At 37.1% G+C, this 21015-nt stretch overlaps 1 protein-coding gene across 2 annotated transcripts; it reads right to left on the reverse strand.

Moving 5' to 3' along the window:
- Window positions 1-2206: 2206 nt before the first annotated feature.
- Window positions 2207-13789, reverse strand: LOC121315001 (glycylpeptide N-tetradecanoyltransferase 2). Of its 2 annotated transcripts, XM_041248827.1 has the most exons (13): window positions 13688-13781; window positions 13474-13607; window positions 11632-11749; window positions 10020-10164; window positions 9187-9305; window positions 7734-7825; window positions 7249-7365; window positions 6744-6914; window positions 6009-6117; window positions 5450-5620; window positions 4957-5124; window positions 3327-3464; window positions 2207-2653 (listed from the first exon to the last, which is right to left on the reverse strand). In XM_041248827.1, exons 2-13 carry the CDS (start codon window positions 13584-13586, stop codon window positions 2633-2635), a joined length of 1482 nt encoding a protein of 493 aa, XP_041104761.1. In that variant the 5' UTR covers window positions 13587-13607; window positions 13688-13781; the 3' UTR covers window positions 2207-2632. The 2 variants fall into 2 exon arrangements, with proteins under 2 accessions (XP_041104761.1, XP_041104763.1); XM_041248829.1 differs by lacking the exons at window positions 2207-2653; window positions 3327-3464 and adding an exon at window positions 4064-4811 and having other exon boundaries at window positions 13474-13789.
- Window positions 13790-21015: the final 7226 nt, after the last annotated feature.

The following is a 21015-nucleotide window of genomic DNA, read 5'->3' on the forward strand; positions in this document are numbered from 1 at the left end:
ATGAAACAATAATGTATTTGAACAAGGGTCACTTTAAATGGGTCTAGTTTCTTTCCTTCAACCTTCATTCAAGGCTTAAAAACGGTTTTCAGTTAGACAAACAGCTGTGCATCATACAGTATTATAATTTCCAAGAACATATGCTATTTAGGTCTGTTTTAAGCCCATCAACAATGATTAATACAGTAACACTTATACAGTATTAGGCACTGCTAGACATGGCTGGTAAACAAAATAATTGCGTGTGTGCGTGTATATATATAATTTTCTCCTGTACAGGAAATCATTTTTGGACAGCATTGTTTTAGATATGGGATTGACCAAAAACATCTTTCATACGTACCCCTGGGATTTTTGTGGAACCAATGCATTTTAATTAGCAGACAAATAAACAGGCATGTCACAGTGGATTACATGGGACAAGAATAGAAGACTCATGTAGGTCTGCACGTAGTACAATACATGGAGTTTTCATTGCTATAACTTGACGGGTAAAAAAAAAAAAAAAAAAAAAAAAAAAAAAACATTCAATGGTCATTTATTAACAGAAAACCTATTTAACCTATCCTTTTTTTGCCCAATGCTATGGTAGATAACTCCCAAGGGCTCCCTCCAACATCCCAGAACACCATTCCCACTGGACAAAAGGCAAAGAGCAGGTTTTATTAATTAAGCTTGATACATGCACAAGCTCAGAAATTGAAAATAACGATAAGAACTGTATAGACTTCAGCATGGATTCCTTCTGTGGTGGGATGAACTGTAAAGGATGCCTTAATCTGCAATCCTACTGCCAGCCCAGATTGTATTTTTCTTTACTGTTCAGGCCTTTATTGGAAACGAGGCGTTACTCTTTGGGGAACTCTGCTTTCACAGAAGGCATTTCACAAAGCCACGTCAAAAACGTTTACGAAGTTTTGATAAACGCAATTGTTCAAGTATAAAGCAGCACAAGTAAAAAATAAAAAATACCACTTTTAGACTTGTTTTAATATACTGTGCTAGGGGTCCCATATTAATTGGATTGATGACCTTTGAAACTTCAAGCTTCAATACTAAAACACAACAGATGCAGTTCCATATTTAATGATTGCAAGAAAAGCAATGCACATTCTTTCCAGCAGAACATGACCAGCAATTGTACATTACACTGTGTAACAAATTTTATTTATTTTTTTGTTCCTGGGTAGTAAGTGTTATTTCCTAATTGCTTATGCCTCAAAAGTATAGAAAATGGCTATTATTCCCCACAAACTTTGCTTTTGTGACCAGGACAGTGATATTTCAAAATATCACTATTTCCAATGGGAAAACAGGCAAATGTGTGTCTTTTCGTTCACATAAAGTCAGAAAAAAACAATATATGAATCCAAATTAACATGTGTTTATACTAAAGTAATACAAAAATGACTACAAAAGATTTAAAGCGAGCAGTTTTTCGAGACTTACGATTATACTGTATTTACCCAGGAACAAAAATTGTGTTACATAGTGTTATTATAGATGCAAACAAAGAGGAAACAAAGATTTTGTAAAAAGGGTAAACAGATGCTTGGAGACTAGCTACAGTTCAGTTATACTTTGCTGGAATTGGAAAGTCCTGACCAAGAGGGAAGCATGGATTGCACCTTATTATAATCAGTGCAACACAGGGATGCCCGCTGTGCAAAAAACAGTATACAGCAGGACATTAAAGGCCAGACAAAGGCTCAACCGGTAAAGATGTCTCATGTTGGTTCCTCAAGTGCAAGTAGACATCCCTTCTTGTACTACAACAAAAGCACTTTTTTGTGCCTTTAGAAGCAAGCCTGCATCAATAAATGACAGGTGTTTGTGTGAATGTAAATATATTTAATCAAAATATCACATGTAGTTTAAGTGGATAATACAGTACTTGTTGCCAAAAAAAGCAACGTGATCTTAAGCCACGAGTACTGCAGACTGTGACTCAGACATAAGGGATCTGAAATGTACTGTTTATCCTTACAGTAACTTCCAGAAATGTCCAAGCATTGAAAGAGTAACCACAGATTTCAATGGGTCATCGCTAGCATATACCATTTAAAAAAAAAAAAAAAAAAATTAACTCAAGCAATACATAATCATAGAGCTTAGAGTTGAGCAAAACCCCAGATCCTGTCTTTTGCCAGCTTTCATCTGCTCCAAAGTTAATGACATCAACGGTAGTTAAAAAAAAAAAAAAAAAAAAAAAAAAAACAACAACTTTGGATTCTTCATTATTTTCAATTAACTGCACAAAACACATTTAATAAATATCTGGCTTAAAACTAGAAACCAGCGACAATTTCTCTTTCATACAAACATCTACCACTGCACCTCTGTTGTACAAAAAAAGAAATATCATTTTTTTGGTTTTTACTCCTAGCCAATGTAGGAGCAAGCTCTGTGTGTGTAGTCTATATGAGTAAAAGAAACGTCACTCGGCTGCAATCTGAATTCCTTCTCCTGTTAAACAAACAAGCCCTAGAAGAACAAGTGCAGTGATGATTTCCATTCACTTAATTGTTTCAGGTTTGTTGTGTGCATCTTCCTCGAAGCAATCCAGGATTAAAATAAAGTAGATCTGGGGCTCATTTTTCAGTTGTTAACTAGGAACTGTAAACAAAATGGGCTATTGTAGGACAAGAGCAACCTGGAAGACAAAAGCATTCCGTTACAAAAACAGCAAAGTTTTTTGCTCTAATTCAAAATGTAACATGGTAATGACTGGAGCCTCCTTACAGTACATAATGTTCAGAAAAGATGTATGGAGATCACAGTACACTGATCTATACATACATAGACAATAAAAATCAATGTTTTTTTGTTTCCCTTATGACTATATATTCAAGCCTAAGGGAACTAGACTATTTTGTATTTCATAATCTATTGCCTTTGCCTTACATTATTACACCATGTGCTCTGTTCCTAGAGATGACCTAAATCCTTTTAACAGATTTCCTTGAAAATGAATAGGACACAATTTTATCCGTATTGGTCATTGGTTTACTTAAAGAAATGTGAAAAAGGACCTCTACAATAAAGGCAAGTCTACTCCTATTGGAGGTAAAATGTTTCCAACAGTCCTTGTATCACTTAGTTTACCTCCATGACTTAAAATGCATACATCATGAAACCGTATATTTAAACTTTCAAATGTTACATAATTCACACTTTAACTTGTACAGTATGTAAACATATACCCAGACTGCCATTTTTTGAATAAATTAAATCAATGGCAATTTTTACAGAAAAGCCACAACCAGCAATGAAATCAAAAGAAACTGAGCAATGGCCCTAGGGAGGGCTTTTAACATGCATCTTACCTTTTCTGGATCCATAGCTGGGCACTTCCAGTTGTACAGATAATACTGCAGATTACCATCGCCTATACCAAACTTCAGCTTCTCGAGGACGGTTTTGTTTTCCATTAAATCCAGTGCATTGAACACATCAAAATCTTTCTGTCAATGTAAAAAAGTGAGACAAAATGATTAACATGAACTTACTACATACTAGGGGGGAGTCTGAATATAAGAGTACTCTAAATAAAATGACTACTCGAATACTTTGATCAAGTTTTGATCGTTCATTTCTAAAAGGAAAAATGCACAAACTTGGCACGGTATTTTTGAGAGAAGAGAAAGTTAAGTGATCAGCCACTACAGTTGTCACCTGACTGATAACTGACAGGGAGGCAGACACCCTTCATTAACTAGCTCTTGGCTAAGGGAGTACATAAGCAATGAAAATGCCATCTTAAATAAAAAAAACAACGCGTGGAATATTTTGAAAAAAGTTAAACAAGACCACTGTGCAATGCGATCTCTGCAGCACAGGTATTTTTTTGTTGTTGTTAAAAGTTTACTTTATGTAGGATTTTGACTGCAAACTACTCAGGCGATGTTAACCCTTTGTTGTTTGAGTTCTACTGTTATTGGTCTCCTACTGATACCAGCTTGATTCCAGAATCACTTTTTTTTTTAAATGCTGAGTATACTATGGAATCAGTAAGTAGGGGTACAGTACACTTTGTTTTTATGTTACATATTATAAACACAGATGTTATTGAGCAAACATATTTTGTTGTGCTTTGTTAGTAATCAGTTGTGTTGTGTTTTACACAAGTCGTCAAAGGGTGCTAAATGCAGTTGAAAGTTTTGAAGGTCCTTTTTATAAAGTTCTGCGTTTTAAAGTTAAAACCCCTCTGCATTATATTCTTATTTCTTAGTTGTAGTTTAACTCATTTTTTACTTTGAATACATTAGATGCCTTAGATGTTTCTTCACGGTTACTGTTGACGCATTTATCTATGCATCCTTGTCCGTGGCCGCTGCTAATACGTCCTAAAGACCTATCACTTATGAGTAATTACAGGTAGTGTCTGGGTATTCAAAACTTTTATTCTTGGTATATTCGAATATCTTACTATTAATTAATTTCCACCCCTGTTACATACTCACTAGATTACCTAGGGAAATCTGAAGAGATACCTCTGGCCCTGCCTGCATTCCTGTCTTAGGCTGACTGTGGCCAACTCTGACACCTGCTGGGGAGCCTTGGGACTGACACGGCTTGAAGATCACCTGACTGCCTTCTGTATCTGTCCTGGCTCACCTTCTGCACTTGCTCGTTAAACTGTTATGGGATGGTTATTATTATTTTCTTTTACATTATTATGGATAGAGAGAGAACTGGGCGATTAACATGCTTGATTAACATCACCTTGCTTGAGAATCAAAGAGAGATACAGATGCCAAGTGTATAGCTTTGTTTTGGAGTAGTGGGTAGTGCTTGCTTCACCCAAATGCCTTCAAAATAAAATGAGAAAACCCTCAATTGCCTCATCCAAAATTCCAACAGACTAGACGGAATGTTGACGTAATAATACACAAAAAACCCACATCATACTGTCCATGGATTCAACAGTGTGGCATAAAAAGAAAACATTTGTACCAGTTTAGCAAGAATGAGAGCATCATTTATGAGGTCCATGAGTGGGGTTTGTGTGTGCACACTGTAGAAGGAATAGGCAGCCTTAATGCTTGTGTGAAGAGGATGATGCATTACTGTAGAGGGTAGGGTGTAGAAACTTGTGAAGTCTGTCAAAACTCCACCAGGACCCTGAAAAACAGAAAGTTAGATTAATTTATTCTTCCAGGGCTTGAAAGTAGCACTATCATGGTTTCAGAACAACAACTACGTATATTATTTAAGTGACTAGAAGCCAAAAGTCTGATGTTAAGAACAACATCTACAAATCCTACAATTCCCATCCATGCAAAACATTACACAGTATTAAAAGCCCCCCCCCAAAAAAAAAAAAAAAAAAAAAAAAAAACAACCAGATACAATTCTGGAACATTTCCATCCAATTTTATCTTTTTACTTTGATTATTAGGCAAGGTTCATGAATTGAATCGAGCAATGGGGATAAAGTATCTATTACCTCCACTACATAGGTGTCAATTATATTCTCTTGTGGCAAGAACCAATGGGTCACTTCTTCCTCATCCATAACCGGTCCTAAGTGAAACTGCTTTAGATACTTTTCAAGCAGTTTCTGCACCTGTTTGACATCCTTTTTCTCCATGGTTCGCAAGCCAGCTGTTTTCGTGGCCTGAGAGAATGAGAATGTTTAGTTGACACATCCAGAGATTATACATGACACAAATACTGTATAGTACCAACACTATACTGTGATATAGCTCATATAATACAGAACTTGGGAATAGTTATGAGAAGATCAATATTTAGAACAGATTTTAGATATCTTGCCAGCATGTGAAAGCTTTTGTTGCTCAAGTTCTAATTCAACCTAGAAACAAGATGATACATACGTCATTAATCCTGCTTATAACTGATAAAAGGACAAACATAGCACTGACATAGCAAACAAAACATGATAAAAAACAACATGAATGTTAAAAAAAGCCTTTTACATGACCTGTTTTGCTTAGTTTACAGGGTAAGCAAACGATTGAAGGAAGAAAGGATAAACAGCTTACATCTGGCAATCTGTAGAGCTTCATTGTTCTCTGCAAAGTCATATTTCTGCTCAAATGGGAAAATTTTACTTCCACCAGTTTTCTGGGATTCAAAGATCGATGCCAATACCTGGACATACAATACAGGCACATAACTTAAGCCATAAGAATTGACATCATCATTTAATCACCCCCATTCACCTGGCAAGCTGTTTTTTCAGTTAGTTACAATCCTTTTTCTCCTAATAAACATGTTTGTAGTTTAAATAACTCCCATCTGCTGTGTCACATGTGTAACAGAGCACTTCAGTCTTTGCAAAATACTTCAAAAAGTAACTGCTGTCCATTGTATTCCTAACATATTAAAAAATTCAAACAAATGCATTTTTTAGCAAGTTGAACTTCTGTATAGTAAAACCATGAAAAATTACAGAAATTAGGCCAGAATATGCAAACATCACAACCCAACATTTTGGAAATCCTATCTAACTGTAATCAAATAATTATCATGTGTGTTTAGAAATTCTGTCCTGTTGGCATTTCTCAAAAGTTTACACCCAATTAATTTAAATTTAATAATCGTGGTGGATCTCCCATGTTGCCACATTACAAACTACATATTTCTTACTTTTTTTTTTTTTCATACACTGCGCAAAAAATTCCATTATAGTACATGCATTAAACACTTACTCCAGGCCATAAATACTGTTTGTTATGTGGTTTGATCACAATCAACTGGACAGGAAAGCTTTGTACCTGCATGTGGACACTGGCTTGGGCAGCACCACTCCAGCAGTGTACACAGCCTGGAAAATCCCCTCCAGGTTCACCCTTCGCGTGATTTCCCGGATCAACACCGGCGCAACACGTTTGGATCGCAATTTCTTGTGCACACATAGAAAATTGATTTCTACCATCTTCTTTACACTGGAGCGGGAACACAATGGATTAATGGATGTTTTTTTAGGGACAATAACAGCTGGATGAACTTACACAATGTATTCCTTGCACACGTTTAAAATGCACTTCAGAAATTGATATTTTATGTTCTCTATACCGTTTAAAACATGCAACTGTACGATACGTAATACTGAACTTAGTATTAAAATGAAACAAAAGTTTTAACTTGAAGTCATTGCTAGTGAAGATAGATTTTTTTATGCAGGCATTTAATCAATTAGATTACCAGGTGAATTAAACAACTTGGCAGTATCTGCCAAACAGCTTCTTCTAGTTACCAACATTTGTAATGTTCACTTACGTGTCATAAATGCGAATGCTGGCGGGAATGGCACTAATAAACCCGACTAATTTCTTGTTTGAAGAAACTCGGACTCCACAGTGCCAGTGTGGTAACCAGCCTGGAGGACGCAGTGCCCTGAAAAATGTTTCAATGTAAAAGCATGGAAAAAGCAAAGCTGATAATTTAAGAAAAAGTTACAGGGCCCATGGAGTTCATAGGAGGCTACAGTTTTCCAAGGGGATCAAACCTGCTCCAAGTGCACTCGATATACATATTTTTAACACTTATGTGCGGCTTAATTCTTGTGCAGAACCTAGCCCAACCGTTAAAAAAAATAATGTTGCAACAACAACTGAAAATGAATGACACCCCCGTACTGGAATAGCTGCCTCTCAGTGTTTGTTACATCAACACAATTGTAAACTGATCCAGATACAACACCAAATTATTCTCATGAAATATTAATTCCACTGGTGCAAATCAAGGAACATGCAAACACTTACCATTTTAGGAAATTGGACGAGTAATCAAACCGGAACATGTTGTCATCATCTTCCACATAATTTTCATTCAGCAGGGTATACAGCTCTTTTAACTGGAGGAAAAAACACAACGTGTAACACGGTTTATTTCAGCACATTTTACCAGGAATCATTCTCCAGCGAGGTTCCCTTTCTATTCCATTGCACATCGTTTTACCAACTATTTCTTATTTAAATGGACCCTCCCGAAGATCAATTAAATAATTAAGAACCTGGTTGGAACAAAGTCTTAAAATGAACGAAGTATGAATGCAACAATTAAAAAGTTTGTTAAATCATTTATTTTATTTTTTTTTATCAAAAGTGTTCTTATTTAAATGTAAGCTGTGCCTTGCTGTTCAACAGCATTTTTAGTTATTGGATCTTCTGATAAAAATATTAATGTTTGTTGTCAATTTTGAAAAACGTTGTTGATGCATGGCTTGCTGTTGATAAATGCGTATGTGATGAGAAATGAGGTTGCCGATTGCACCACTAACTGCAAAAGCCAAGGTTGCTTTACCTTGACGAAAACAAACTACAACAATACATAACTTGAGCCCTGCTGGTTGAAAAGACCAGGGTTTTCAAGATAATAAAAAAAAAAAAAAGTGAACCCCAGGTCATAAAAAATGAATATATCAATGTTAACAGCACACTTAAATGCTTTTCATTTAATATGGTTTTAAAAGCCCACAGGCTCCATATACTTTACTGTGACAGGAGGTAGTGCTCCACAAAATGGTTACACGATTATTCAGATTGAGCTCTCTAATGAAATCAGGTGCTTCACTCGCTGTGGACTTGGCTAATACCATTCAAAATTAAACAAGTGAAGAAAGCTGCTTGAATTTGTGAGGACTGCTGCTTTTCTTACACTCTGGAGAACAGCCATCCACACAAACCCAAGCAGCTATCTCTTCACTTGTAAAGGTAGATTAGCCCAATCAACCCCAATGACCCACACCTGTGGACAGCTTAGCCGAATAATCGGTTTATGCAGCTCTAACAGGAGTTGACAAAGTTCAGCTGATCTGAATGAAAGCTCAACCAACCAGAATCAGAACAATCCTGGGTGACAACAAAATGAAATGGGCTTTAATGAAAGCTGGTGTCGGACACAACAGTTCCCAGCATACAAAACGACGCTGTAGCTCTGAGGTTGCTGCATAGCAGGCCTGCAGAGTGAAAAGAAGCAGACAGCTGACGACACACGGTTCTGGGGAAGCATCCCACTGAAAAACGTTCACACTCCTCAACCAAGCCATGGCCCGCAAGTCACCCATTTCATTTTACATCATTTAGGTCGTACAGTTGTGTTTTATTACTTTTCAAGAATCACTTCTTTCACTAAAGGAACAATGAGACAGAACCGGAAGACAGAGTGAGAAGTTTTGTACCCGACATCACATTGCCCCGACAGCTTCCAACTTACCACTTCTGCATTGCTCAAGTCCAAGGTGTCCCACATGAAACCCTGGGGTAAAGAATAAGGTTCCTGGCGAATGTTTTCCTTATCTGGTTCAATAGGGCCGTGGGATGTAACAACTTCATCTGGCAAGGAAATGGAATAAACAAAATATACTTTAAATCACTGTTTTACAGACAAGTCACTAGCAGTTTTAAAAAAATGTTAAGCTGGACTATATCCTCTGTGAACTGTTTTGTATAATTTGCTCCAAATTCTTTAGCAGCTGCATCTATCCCAGATATATCCGATCTGGTTACATGGTTTACCTTCAGGAGTTTGAGGATGATTTAATTGCGCAGCAGCTTCCCTCGTAACAGTAGATGATGAGCTAATAATATCTATTCATCCAAAGAAGCAGGCACAGTAATTTAAGACGTTACCATTATGAAAAACAGTAAATGTAGCACACGCTTTGTACTAAAAAGAGTCAGCCGCTGCAGGGAGTATTTCTCAAACTGACCATTTTAATAACAGTGACAGCAGAACGCATACAAATCCTTGGCATTGTAACTAGAAAGTGTACTACAAAGAAGAAAAAAACATTTAGCGAATTAAAAATGAAATGTGGTGAAGTCAGATAGCTGACAACTTCACATCAAAGCACACACCACAAGCAGGTTATGCCCTGTGGACAAACCACATGCAAAGTCAAAAGAAAGGAAAAGGACAGATATCCTACTAGAATAAAGACTACCCTGTACCATTCTCTCCAACACCAAACTGATTAACTCACTATTTATATATTTTATATAATTTATTTATTTTTTAAACTAAAAAATGGTAAATGTAGTACTTACTAAGCTTAGGAACTGGCTGAGTATCCCAGAACTGATATTTGTGCTTGGTAGCCTCATCAATATTCTTGGCTGGACCCTGACAAGCTGATAATAACTCCATTGCTCTCTGAATGTCTTGCAATTTTTGCATTGGTATAGCAGGATTCTGCTTGAGACAAAAAAAAAAAAAAAAGCTAATAAACATAACACATACAAGTATAAAATACAGGTGCACTCCACTTATAAATGGACTCCAAGGGACAATGGAAATAGGCACTTTATAAATGAAGTATGTAGCAAACACAATTCGAAATGCTGTCTGTAACTGTGAACATAAGCACCTTAAATACAAACAACACAAGAAAGCTTAACTGCCAAAGAACGGGAGTTTATTATTTGTACAAAACACGCCCCTGTGGGCCGTACAATGCAATAATTAGGACCATTTTATCAATTTTCACTAAATGTAATTAAAATTGTATACGTTATAAACTGTACAATAGTGGTGCCAACAAAAACACAGAAGAATAAAAGTAAACAGCAACTGTTTTTCCTGCCTGACGTCACAAATGCTGCCATAACTGTCATTTCCTTTCCCGGATGTACCTTACTTGCACAAAGTATCTACCGGAGGAACAGGAAAACTTTACGATTAAAATTGTACCTTATGTATTAAACACAAAACATTTGCTTGTGGAACTTAGTTACTTAGTAGTTTAGTGACAATAATTCTTAATACCACCTTATACAAGCAAAGGGACTGTACAAATTCAAAACCACGGTTTTCTCAATCAATTAACTTTTTATTCTGTACATACAACTATTTTCAAATATGTGTAATCAGTATTACATAGAAATTCAATGAAAATATGAAAAATAAATGTACTGTTCTACAGGTTTCCCCATGTTGTTTTTCCGCAGATTTAGAAAGCAGCCCCTGGTATAGCAGTGAACTCTGGGACATGTATTTAAACACTTGAGAAACATTTAATCTCAAAGCCTTTCTGGATGTCTTTAAAACATTACCAGTGCCAGTACATAGTAAATGGTAAATAAACAGAAACCAAATGTAATTATTTTCAGTCTATGACTAGACATATTTCTCATTATTTTTTATTTTTACTTGTTTGCAACCTTCATGGGGCTCAACTATTCTAGCATTGTACACTCTAGTTATTGTATACTCTAGTATACTTAGCACATGACAGACTTCCAGCTCCATTGCCACAAATCTTTGAAGTAGAGCACAGTAAGAATTACCATTGAGATCCTCTGGTGTGAAGCCATGAGTGTGCTGCAAGTCACATGACAAGTGTTTAAGGTTGGGATACCAATAATATTATTATGCAATTTAAAATTTTAAAAAAATGACATACATTTATTCCAAGCACGAGTGCAAAATTTGATAAGAATCGAAGCGATGATTATTTGTTGTGCAAAATACAACTTTCAGATAACCTTAAAATCTCAATAAAAAAAGTAATTCCATTCTTCTACATTACATCCACACAAGCTAAGAATAGTCTGCTTAATTCTATGTGCATTTTCTCTTTTGTCATACAGTTCGGGGTCTCTGTGACTTGCAGCACTGGGGCTACCCGTGGTCTCCTCTCACTTTCAGGGGCAGTTGCACCTTTATTTCTTGAGAGTCAGATGCAGAGTCTGACTTCGTTCCCCCAGAGCTCGGCTTCTCCTTCTTCCGCTTCTGCTTTTTCTTCTTCTTCTTGGCCCCCAGATCTCCTCCTGGACTCCTGCATTGATCAACACAAACAAAACAGGTTTACACCGACTTGTATAACGGCTGACGTGAAGATGAACCCAGAACCATAACAGACTCGATAGTGATACATTTGGAAATACTAAAAGAACTTTGTGAAATTCAGCTGAACACATTCAGAAAAGCTTTTGTTTTCACTGAATCTTACAAAGCTGAGAGTCAGTTCAATTGATCTAAACAGCAGTGGACCTAAATACTTCAGATGTTTAAATGATTAAAATTGAGCTTTTGGTGTACGGTGGCTAGGAGCCTGTTTTGCATCCTCTTTAGTGTATCATTTCATCAACTGAATACAGTGCTCCACCTTTAAAATCTATCGCTGCAGTCCCATATAAAATGTACATGCTATGCAGTAAAATAACTACACCTGGCTGCATTGTACAGCAGTTACAGATTGTAGCCTCTGCACTGGAGACCTGCCTCCCAGTAACAGAGCATCTACAGTACCCACAGCTGACAGGTGCACTTCAAATAGGCAGCCAGATTTCCAAATAGGAGGACTATGGTTCCCTAAAGACATTTATTGTACAAAGTTGGAAGCATACAGTACGTAAAGGGTTTCAGCTACTGAATTGGTGCATTCTGATTTATTTAACCATTTGATTATTATTATTAGTGTCTCACATAGTGATAAAGTCAAGTGATATATAATCCTGAACTTGGCTTCTTGTATTGAATTGGCTGACATTTTTGTCTTTATCTCTAATCATTCAGAATAGCATAAAAGAAAAAAAAAAAGTGTTAACCTTTTTTCCTTCAAATTGTGTTTTATATGATGTATTTTACAAAAAACAACAATATCAATACATCTATATATCTAGGCATGTTTCCAATACTGTAAAGTACAAGTGTAACACAACGTATCAATTTCTTTATCTGCATAGTCGCAACATGACTATACAAGTCAACGTCTAACGATTCCTTATTTATATGAATGGAGCAACAGTCTAGCTTCACTAAATCATTATCACACCCTAAAAGCTTTGTACTGTATTGAATACAACTCACACATGCCGCGGCGAACCGAATCGAAAATCCAGTAACAATACGGCCAAATAAAACAAAGACTATTTTAATCAAAAAACCCAAAAGGCTAGTTGTCATATGCTTTTCTAAGTGTAACCGACTGCTATTTGTTACGGTGTAGCCAGAGAATGAATGGTATATTTGTAACGCTGCATGGTCAACTCCTTGCTTCAGCGTCACGGTGTGTAAGCCACAGACAAGTCAAGATGCATGGTCTAAGTGCTGGGCATGTAGCACCTTGTCTTCTTTACCATAAAAAAACAAAACCGTTCTCAATTTGAAACAGACAAAATATTTGCCGTGCATATACTGCAAGACTAAGACATGTATGCGGGTGTAAAAACACGCCTACGACAATAATGAAAGCTAGTATACTCTAGTGCCGGGTTGACTAATGAAGACATTTTAATTTTAAAATGACTGTAGTTCGAGACCACCAAAACACTCAAATGTCTCTTAGCAGTCTTAAAAGCCATCATTTTTACAGCAATGTTTCCTTCTGTTCCATTCGGTCATCAAATCGAATACCGTAATATAATCAAATTAGAAATAAGCGAAGGGCCTTATGAGAATTGCATGTACTAGTGCAATGTGCATCTACACCTCTGGCTCCCACTCCAATAGATGCGGGTAATTGTTTTACATACATATATTTTGTTTTCTGACGCCTACCCTTGCATATGCTCATTTTCCTCCTCGTTATCTCCATCTATACCGCAGGTATCTTGGTCGTCCAACTCCAGACTCTGCTGGCTGGCTGCAGATTCGCTGTCCTCCGCCATCATGGAGAGAAATGCTGAAAAAATCTAGAATAACGGAGACGGAGGGAAATAATAATAAAAGAAAACACAAAGTAAAATGGACAGAAACAGCTCCCTCTACCTACTGTCCTCCGCGTGTCGTCAGAGTTACATGGTGAGGAGAGGTTTGTGAATCGTGGATTGTTTGGGGATCTGAAGTAAAACGGCTGCTGTTTTAAATTAGATTAATGCACCACGAATAGGTACCTCCTGGAAGTTGGTTACTTATTCCCGGTTCCTTATTCGCGGTGCAGTTGAAAAAGCAGCGTGTCCCTTTTCTGTGTGTTTTAACTCATTACACATCATGCTCAATTAAAATATTGCTACTATTAAAAAAATCGCTCCTTCTTAAAAAAACAAACAAAACAAAAACACAAAAATATTAATAACAAATCTGTATCAGCAGCATAGCGGTACCCTGCATTACCCGCTTGTTTTGCTTCATGTACCTACCTAGACGCCTTGCTCACTAAATATCGAAGTATCCCTAGATAGTTTATCGTCTCCTCTTTTTAAAAACAGTAACGATTTTAGTGAGCAAGCAGTACCCCACGAACAACAGCACCCCAAAGTGTAGCCCATTACAACCAATACAGAACGCAAGGGGGCACATCGTTTGATGCCCCATTTACCCCCGTCCCCGTCCCCTCCCCCGAGACGCCTTGCTCACTAAATATCTAGGTATCCCTAGATAGGATATAACCCCCTTAGTGAGCAATCTGTACCCCATGAGCAGCAGCACCCCAAAGTGTAACCCATTAAAACCAGTACAGAACGCATGGGCTACACTTTGGGGTGCTGTTGTTCGTGGGGTACGGCTATCTAGGGATACTTCAGTATTTACTGAGCAAAGCGTCTAAGGTGGGTAAATGAGGCAAAACAAGCGGGTAATACAGGGTACCGCTATGCTGCTGATACATATTTGTTATTAATATTTTTGTGATTTTTTTTTTTTTTTAATAGAAGCAATGTTTTAATTGAGCTTGATGTGTAATGAGTTAAACCACACAGAAAAAAAAGGCCACGCTGCTTTGTCAACTACACCGCAAATAAGGATCCGGGAAAAAGTAGCCAACTTCCAGGTGGTGAGTAGGTTATATGATGACATTAATATTGTGTCAATGTGAAAGTTCCCTTTTGGCAATTCTTAGTAACCGAATACAATTGTTACATGGTAGATATTAGTTTCATTTTTAGTATATTTATAACAACACATGCGGTTTAATTTAATGGTATTATTAAGGCATGCTGTCGTTTTACACTTGTTGTCGGGCGTCATTAGCTGCGGGACAGGGGGGTAGCCGCTGCCCCACGCCCAGACGATCTGTATGCCATCATGTCTTCCACTTTTTGATCCCCCCCCCCCCGTCCACCCCCCAGACTATGGCTGCCAACTTGCCATTTTCAAAAACCAGACAGTTGGCAACCCTACCCCAAACAAATAATACAATCACATATACAGTGAGATGGTCGAAGTTTTCTTTACAAACGAATAAAAAAACACCCAGATCTAGTCGGTTGACGGTTGCTATGTGATTTAATTGCTCGAGCTCAGTCTCAAGGCATCGGAGGCATTAATTAAGCGATAAAGCCGTCCGTCGATGCGGGCTCTACAGTGTGATAGATGACCGCGACTATCGACTAATGAAAGTCAAGGTCATCCACCACACGGTAGAGCCCACATCGCGACGGCTCTATCGCTATTAGAAAACGATTTATTTATTTTCTCTTTAAAAAAAAAAAAAAAAAAAAAAAAAAAAAAAAAAAAACCTGTATTTAAACTTTAAAACCTGTATTTACCTTGAATTTCTGACATTTCGCCAGCTAACATTCCGCTGAGGAAAATAGTACCTAACATAATTAGAATAGAAAAACGATACACGTAGAGAAAAAAAGTTATTATTGTTAAAATTATTATTATTGCTAACGTATTTATTTATTGGGGTCTTACTCTTTCTTATTAAAATTTATGTGGACATGTACAATTGTTGAATAGTCCGTGTAGTATTGAGTCCGACTCGAAACTTGTTGTTGGAGGCGGGGCGTCATTCAAAAGACAGGGAGTGGATTGGCTGGTGTGGAAAGTACTGAAACAGGGTTGGGGGTTTGATTGGCTGATTTTGAGGGAGGGTGTTGTTTGGATCCAGCCGATGACAGAATTGTGGACCAATCGTGTCTTCCCTGTTGATTTGCTGTCCAGTAGCTGCGATCTGAGCCTTCATTACCGTGTCCTGTCACAGACATGATTTCCATTGTCTCTAGACCAGCGGATTGATTTTAAAATATAATTCACTGTTAAGCACTTCAACGTTCCAGCGGGCATCTATGCAAAATAGAAGCCCGCTAGATCTGGAAGTTGATTGGCTGTTCGCACTCAATCGTTATCTAATTCGTTTTTGATTGATAGTTCATCATTGTCAAGTGATTATATCGACAACACAGAATTGCATTTTATTATTTCTGTAATGTTATTGCTGTCATGACGAGTCAAAGGGAAATGTGGGATATGTTTGCCAAAGCAGGTGGAAAATGGAAGAAATTAAACAGAGAAATAGAGACAGTGTCCAGGACTTCACAGACGCTACCCCATTTATTTTAGTTTATTCGTGATTATCTGTGTAAACATGTTATTTAACAATTTGCTACATATTTCTACTTTCGACATTCTCAAGAATGTGGTGCTTATTTAGCAGTTTATGTTCATCGGTTTACTTTTAATAAAAAGTGTAATTCTTTGTGGAAGACAGGAAAAATCCATACCATAAGTATTGTAGCAATGGGTGGGAAAAGAAGCAAGCTCATAAATATATTGCAGGCATACATTCTATACTCAGCAAGCAAAATTTGCTGCTTTATAGCGAGTAGTATAGCAATAGCAGAGAACGTTGGCTGGGCTCCATGCCAAATAAGCTACAATCAAATCACACAGAGTATCCATGAGCTCTCTAATCTCTCTCTTTCTCGCCAATACCTTATATGTCCTCGTCCTATCCACACCCCCCAGCACATCACTCAATAATCCTAAACACATGATCTGCCCCATCCCTCGTTCTGCAAAGCATCAATCCCCTTTTTTCCTTGATGGGGGGCCCCTCCATTCTGCAAGCAGGGCTCATGATTGGTAGAAATTCTCTTGCTTCTATCATCACTTAACACCTGCAGTAGCAACTAACTTGGCTCTGTGCCAAAGCACATTTCAGAACTCCACGAACAAACAATTATGACCCGTTTCAGTAAACCAGACGCCGGGTCGTTACAGGATGTATCAGATCAGGTGAGATGTATTCGGATGGATGCTCTAAAATAAAGCTAAACTGCCTTCTTATCTCTGGATCTTTTTGTAATGCCCATGAAAGACATTACATTTTTTCTTTTTCTTTGTTAATTATCTGAAATAAGAGTAGTCTAGTAGCAGCTACTGTAATGATGTTGTACTGCTATTAGTTTACATTTTTACGGATATCGGAAGCTGGAAGCAGACCAATTCAGTTAGCGTTAAAGCATTTACCTACTTTTGAAACACAAGCTTCAATTAAAACGACGACCGTAATGTTAGACACTTTATTACCTTAAAATGAGACTTAGTGGAATGACATTTTCAAGTTTGTTGTTCAGTGTTCAATTTCTTCAAACAAGTTTTACGGTCAAAATTTATTAAAACCCCATTCTGCAAAGTCAACTGTTTGTTGTATAGAGTCCAAAGTTAATGTATGTGCTCTAACTGGCATTTTATATACCTGCTAGGGCAGATTTTGGTTATTGGTGCTTGTTCTTTTAAACTTTATTTCAAGTCAGCACATACAAGCCTGTGCATTGAACTACACATTATTCCTGGTGAGGCATGTCATCACTTCCAGGGAGGCCTGCTTGAAGCTTATCTGTGGAACTGAATCTGATCTATAGCAGAGGAAGTGATTTGATACCAGGAATCAGCTGCAATTTTTTTAAAAAGTTCTATAGCGTTGTATTTGAATTATCTGCATTTGAGAAACTGAAGCTTAAAATACACGCAAAGAACCAAAAGATGTTCAACTGAAAAAAAGGGACCAGCAAGATGGGTTTTAAAGCCTTGGGGGTACACATTGATTCAAATTTAAAGCAGTCTCAGAAAATATCACACATTTATAATGAGTGAGTGTGGGCCTTCACAGCTGTGATTTCTTGTTCAGATTGTAGGAAGTTTGTATCCTTAACTATAATGAACAGGTGGTAGGTTCTGCCTTAAGCTTGTTCTTCAGATAAGCGTAAACTATGCTTTCGGTCCGTCCGTCGGTTTCGTCCGTCACTCCATATCACACAAACTAAGTAGCATGTGGAAGTAATTGTCACATGACTTGAAAATCAATATCAGAACAAATTACTTGTTTTAGATGTTCTCACAATGGTAGCAGAATGATCCAATGATTTAATTTTGATACATTCATTTATTTTTTTATAATTACAGGGTATGAACTTGGATCCTATTGATTTTCAGGGAAATCCATTAAACACGAGTAAGTCATGCAATTGTCTGTGCAATGACATAATGGCTGCATATACAAAAAAGGTAAATTAGTTGTACAAGCATAGTAAACTGCAGTTACAGCGATAAACAATTTTAATGAAACCTACTACTATCTGGATTTTTTGACGTCTCAGAATTGTTGAAAGTCTTGAGAAAGACTGTAGAATTAAACTCATCATTGTTGAAAAAAAGAGGACTGAACTAGAAGTGTTCCCACAAGCACTGATCCTAGCATTTATGGCACAAGTAATCAGTTTCCAGTGGTGTTAGTTGGGCAGTCTCAAAATGGAATTTAGAGTGGATTTATTTCAAGTGACTTCATTGCAAGATGAAATCAACACAAACCCTTCGGTTTCCAGTTACGACAAAGGAATCCTTACAATTATTTTATAGACAGATTCAAAATAAAATTCACAGCCTACATAAAAGGGGTAAATTGAGCTAAACAGCAGGAATTAAATAAAGCTATGAATGGAATGTTATATCATTTAGACCAGTGATTCTCAACGACCGGTCCGTGGCAGCCACTTTGCCGGTCCGTGTAAGAATTTATTTAATTTTTTTTTTTTTTTTTAAGGTATTTTAAAAAATAAGGGGAAAAAAAACCTGACTCAAAATATTAATATTTACTACGTGTGAGTGGAATTTCACAAAGTCCTACTCACTGCTCAAAGTAAAGTGGTTCCACTCCATGAGCTCAGCTCCGGGTCTTTATTGAACATAACGATGTTGGCACGTAAACTTTCAACAGAAAATGAGTGAAAGATTTGCTTTTATTTGATCAGATATGTCAAAGCAAGGGCCTTTGGATCGGTTTTTCGGAACTAGTAAAAGTTCAGGTAAACTCTTGCAAGGACCGTATATCGGGCTTATGTCTTTGTATGTGATTACATCACCTACCAGCCCTGCTGCTGCCTTCCCCCGTGCACGCTACAGTATTTTGCAACATGCTTTCGCGTCGCAATGGACCAATCAGAAATAAGGTCAAAGGTAGCGGCTGTCGGACTGTCAGTGTCTCGCTCACGCAGAGATTGCCACTGAAATAGTAAAAAATCAACATCAGTGAGAATTTAATTATTAAAGTCGAAAAATAAAATGTTCTTTATGATGACAGTGGCTGTGGTTATAAAGACAATAAAAAGGACACCACATGTCAAGAAATAGCAGAACAATTGGAAATTGATGGTATGCCTATCTCTTTATCACCTTAATTTTAGCCAAAGTGACGGGGAGCGCCGCACACTGGTTTCGTATTTCTGTAAAATGAAACTTCTTTGTTGTAATGATTTGACCAATAATAATAATAATAATAATAATAATCACATTAGCTCTGGTGGTGTTCCCTGAACTGTTTCTTTTTTAAGTGTGTGGTGTACCCATGTTCTTTTGCGTTTTATACATTTGATTTCGTCTCAACAAAAGGAGCAAAGGGAGGCAGCCTTTCCTTTTCATGACTAGCTACGTATTTTTCTGTACTCGTGCTCTATTCGTGTCGTTCGCTTCGCTCCCAGAGTGTTTAGTTTGTGAAAAACCAAGATTTAATTGCTGAACGATAATATTTTTCAGATTCATCTGTTAGGTAAAAGTTACCAAAAAAAAAAAAGTTAGATATTTTTTTTGTACTTGGCAGAAATGTTAGCTAAATGTTGACTTGCCAAGTGTAAACTAAATACTTAAATGCAGATTTATTTGTTGTAAACTAAATACTTAAATGCAGATTTATTTGTTAGAAACTCAGGTTTAACATGTCAGCTAAATGTTCACACGCTAAGTGAAAATAAATAAATTACAGACCCATTTTAAATGCTGAATTTGTGATACGCAAGTGTATTTAGCTAAATGTGGACTTTTTGTGATTAAGGAAAAAATACGCAATATACATGAAATTTGGGGGAAAACAACACCTGTTAAAATATAAAGTTAAGGTCAAACATTTTAATATATTGGGGCGAGCGGGCATGACACAATGTATGCTAAAAAAGGGGGGAGGGGGGGCATTTAAGAAGAATGCCACCAAGATAATCTGTTCAACATGGAAACAAACAGCAACTTCATCTTCAGTACGTTGGAAATGCATGTGCTGTATGTACAGGGGTTGGACAGAAAAGTAGACACTATCAATAGGAAGCAAGGTCACCATGGGAAGCCAAGACAACATCTGCTAACATGGAGAGGTAAAATATATTTAGTGTTTGTGTGATATATACTGTACCAGCCCCTTCCTGTCCTCCAGAACACAGGGATTTAATTGATGATTACATGTCTCCCTTTTTGGTTGTCTTTTTATTTAACAGCAAAATGTAAGAACAGAAAGAAATTGGATGGCTGAGCTTGGAAATAAGACAAAACAAGGAGGTATGTACTGTTTTTATTTATTATAGGTCTAAGCAGGTTGGTTACCCTCTGATATGCAATATTTTCTTTAGATAAGCACCAGTTAGTTAATCATGGCCAGTGTTAAACATGGGGTAGGTTGTGTGATGGTATGGGCTTGTTTTTCTTTCTCAGACACTGGCAACCTCTGTATTGTAGAAGGATCAATGAATGCTGCAAAATAAATATTTAAATTAAGACATTTGCACTCTCATTTGTTACCCAGTGCTAGAAGGCTTACTGGACGGAAGTTTGCATTCCAGTAGGATAATGAACCTAAGCATTCTGTGAAGTCTACAAAGGAATTTCTGAAAAAAAAAAAAAAATAAGAAAAGATTACATTTGCCATCTAAGTCCTCAGACTTGAATGCCATCAAGATGTTGTGTATTGACTCGAAGGCTGCTATTGCACAAAGGAAACCAAAGTCAATTGCAGAACCCAAAGCTGTACATGTTGAAGAAAAATATCTCCGGAAAGATGCCAGGAACTGGTTTCAAAATACAAAAAAAGACTGCAAGCTGTAAAGAAGGGCACAC

Source organism: Polyodon spathula, chromosome 4 (assembly GCF_017654505.1).
Source record: "Polyodon spathula isolate WHYD16114869_AA chromosome 4, ASM1765450v1, whole genome shotgun sequence".
In the NCBI taxonomy this organism is placed as follows: domain Eukaryota; kingdom Metazoa; phylum Chordata; class Actinopteri; order Acipenseriformes; family Polyodontidae; genus Polyodon; species Polyodon spathula.

Bases quoted from the DNA above. Each gene is read 5' to 3' on its own strand.
- LOC121315001 (XM_041248827.1), bottom strand. From the start codon at position 13,586: ATGATGGCGGAGGACAGCGAATCTGCAGCCAGCCAGCAGAGTCTGGAG. The intron at 7,826-9,186 runs GTAAGTTGGAAG...TTTTTCCTCCAG, and splicing joins ACTTGAGCAATGCAGAAGTG to TTAAAAGAGCTGTATACCCT. The intron at 5,621-6,008 runs GTAAGCTGTTTA...TCATTCTCTCAG, and splicing joins AGCTCTACAGATTGCCAGAT to GCCACGAAAACAGCTGGCTT.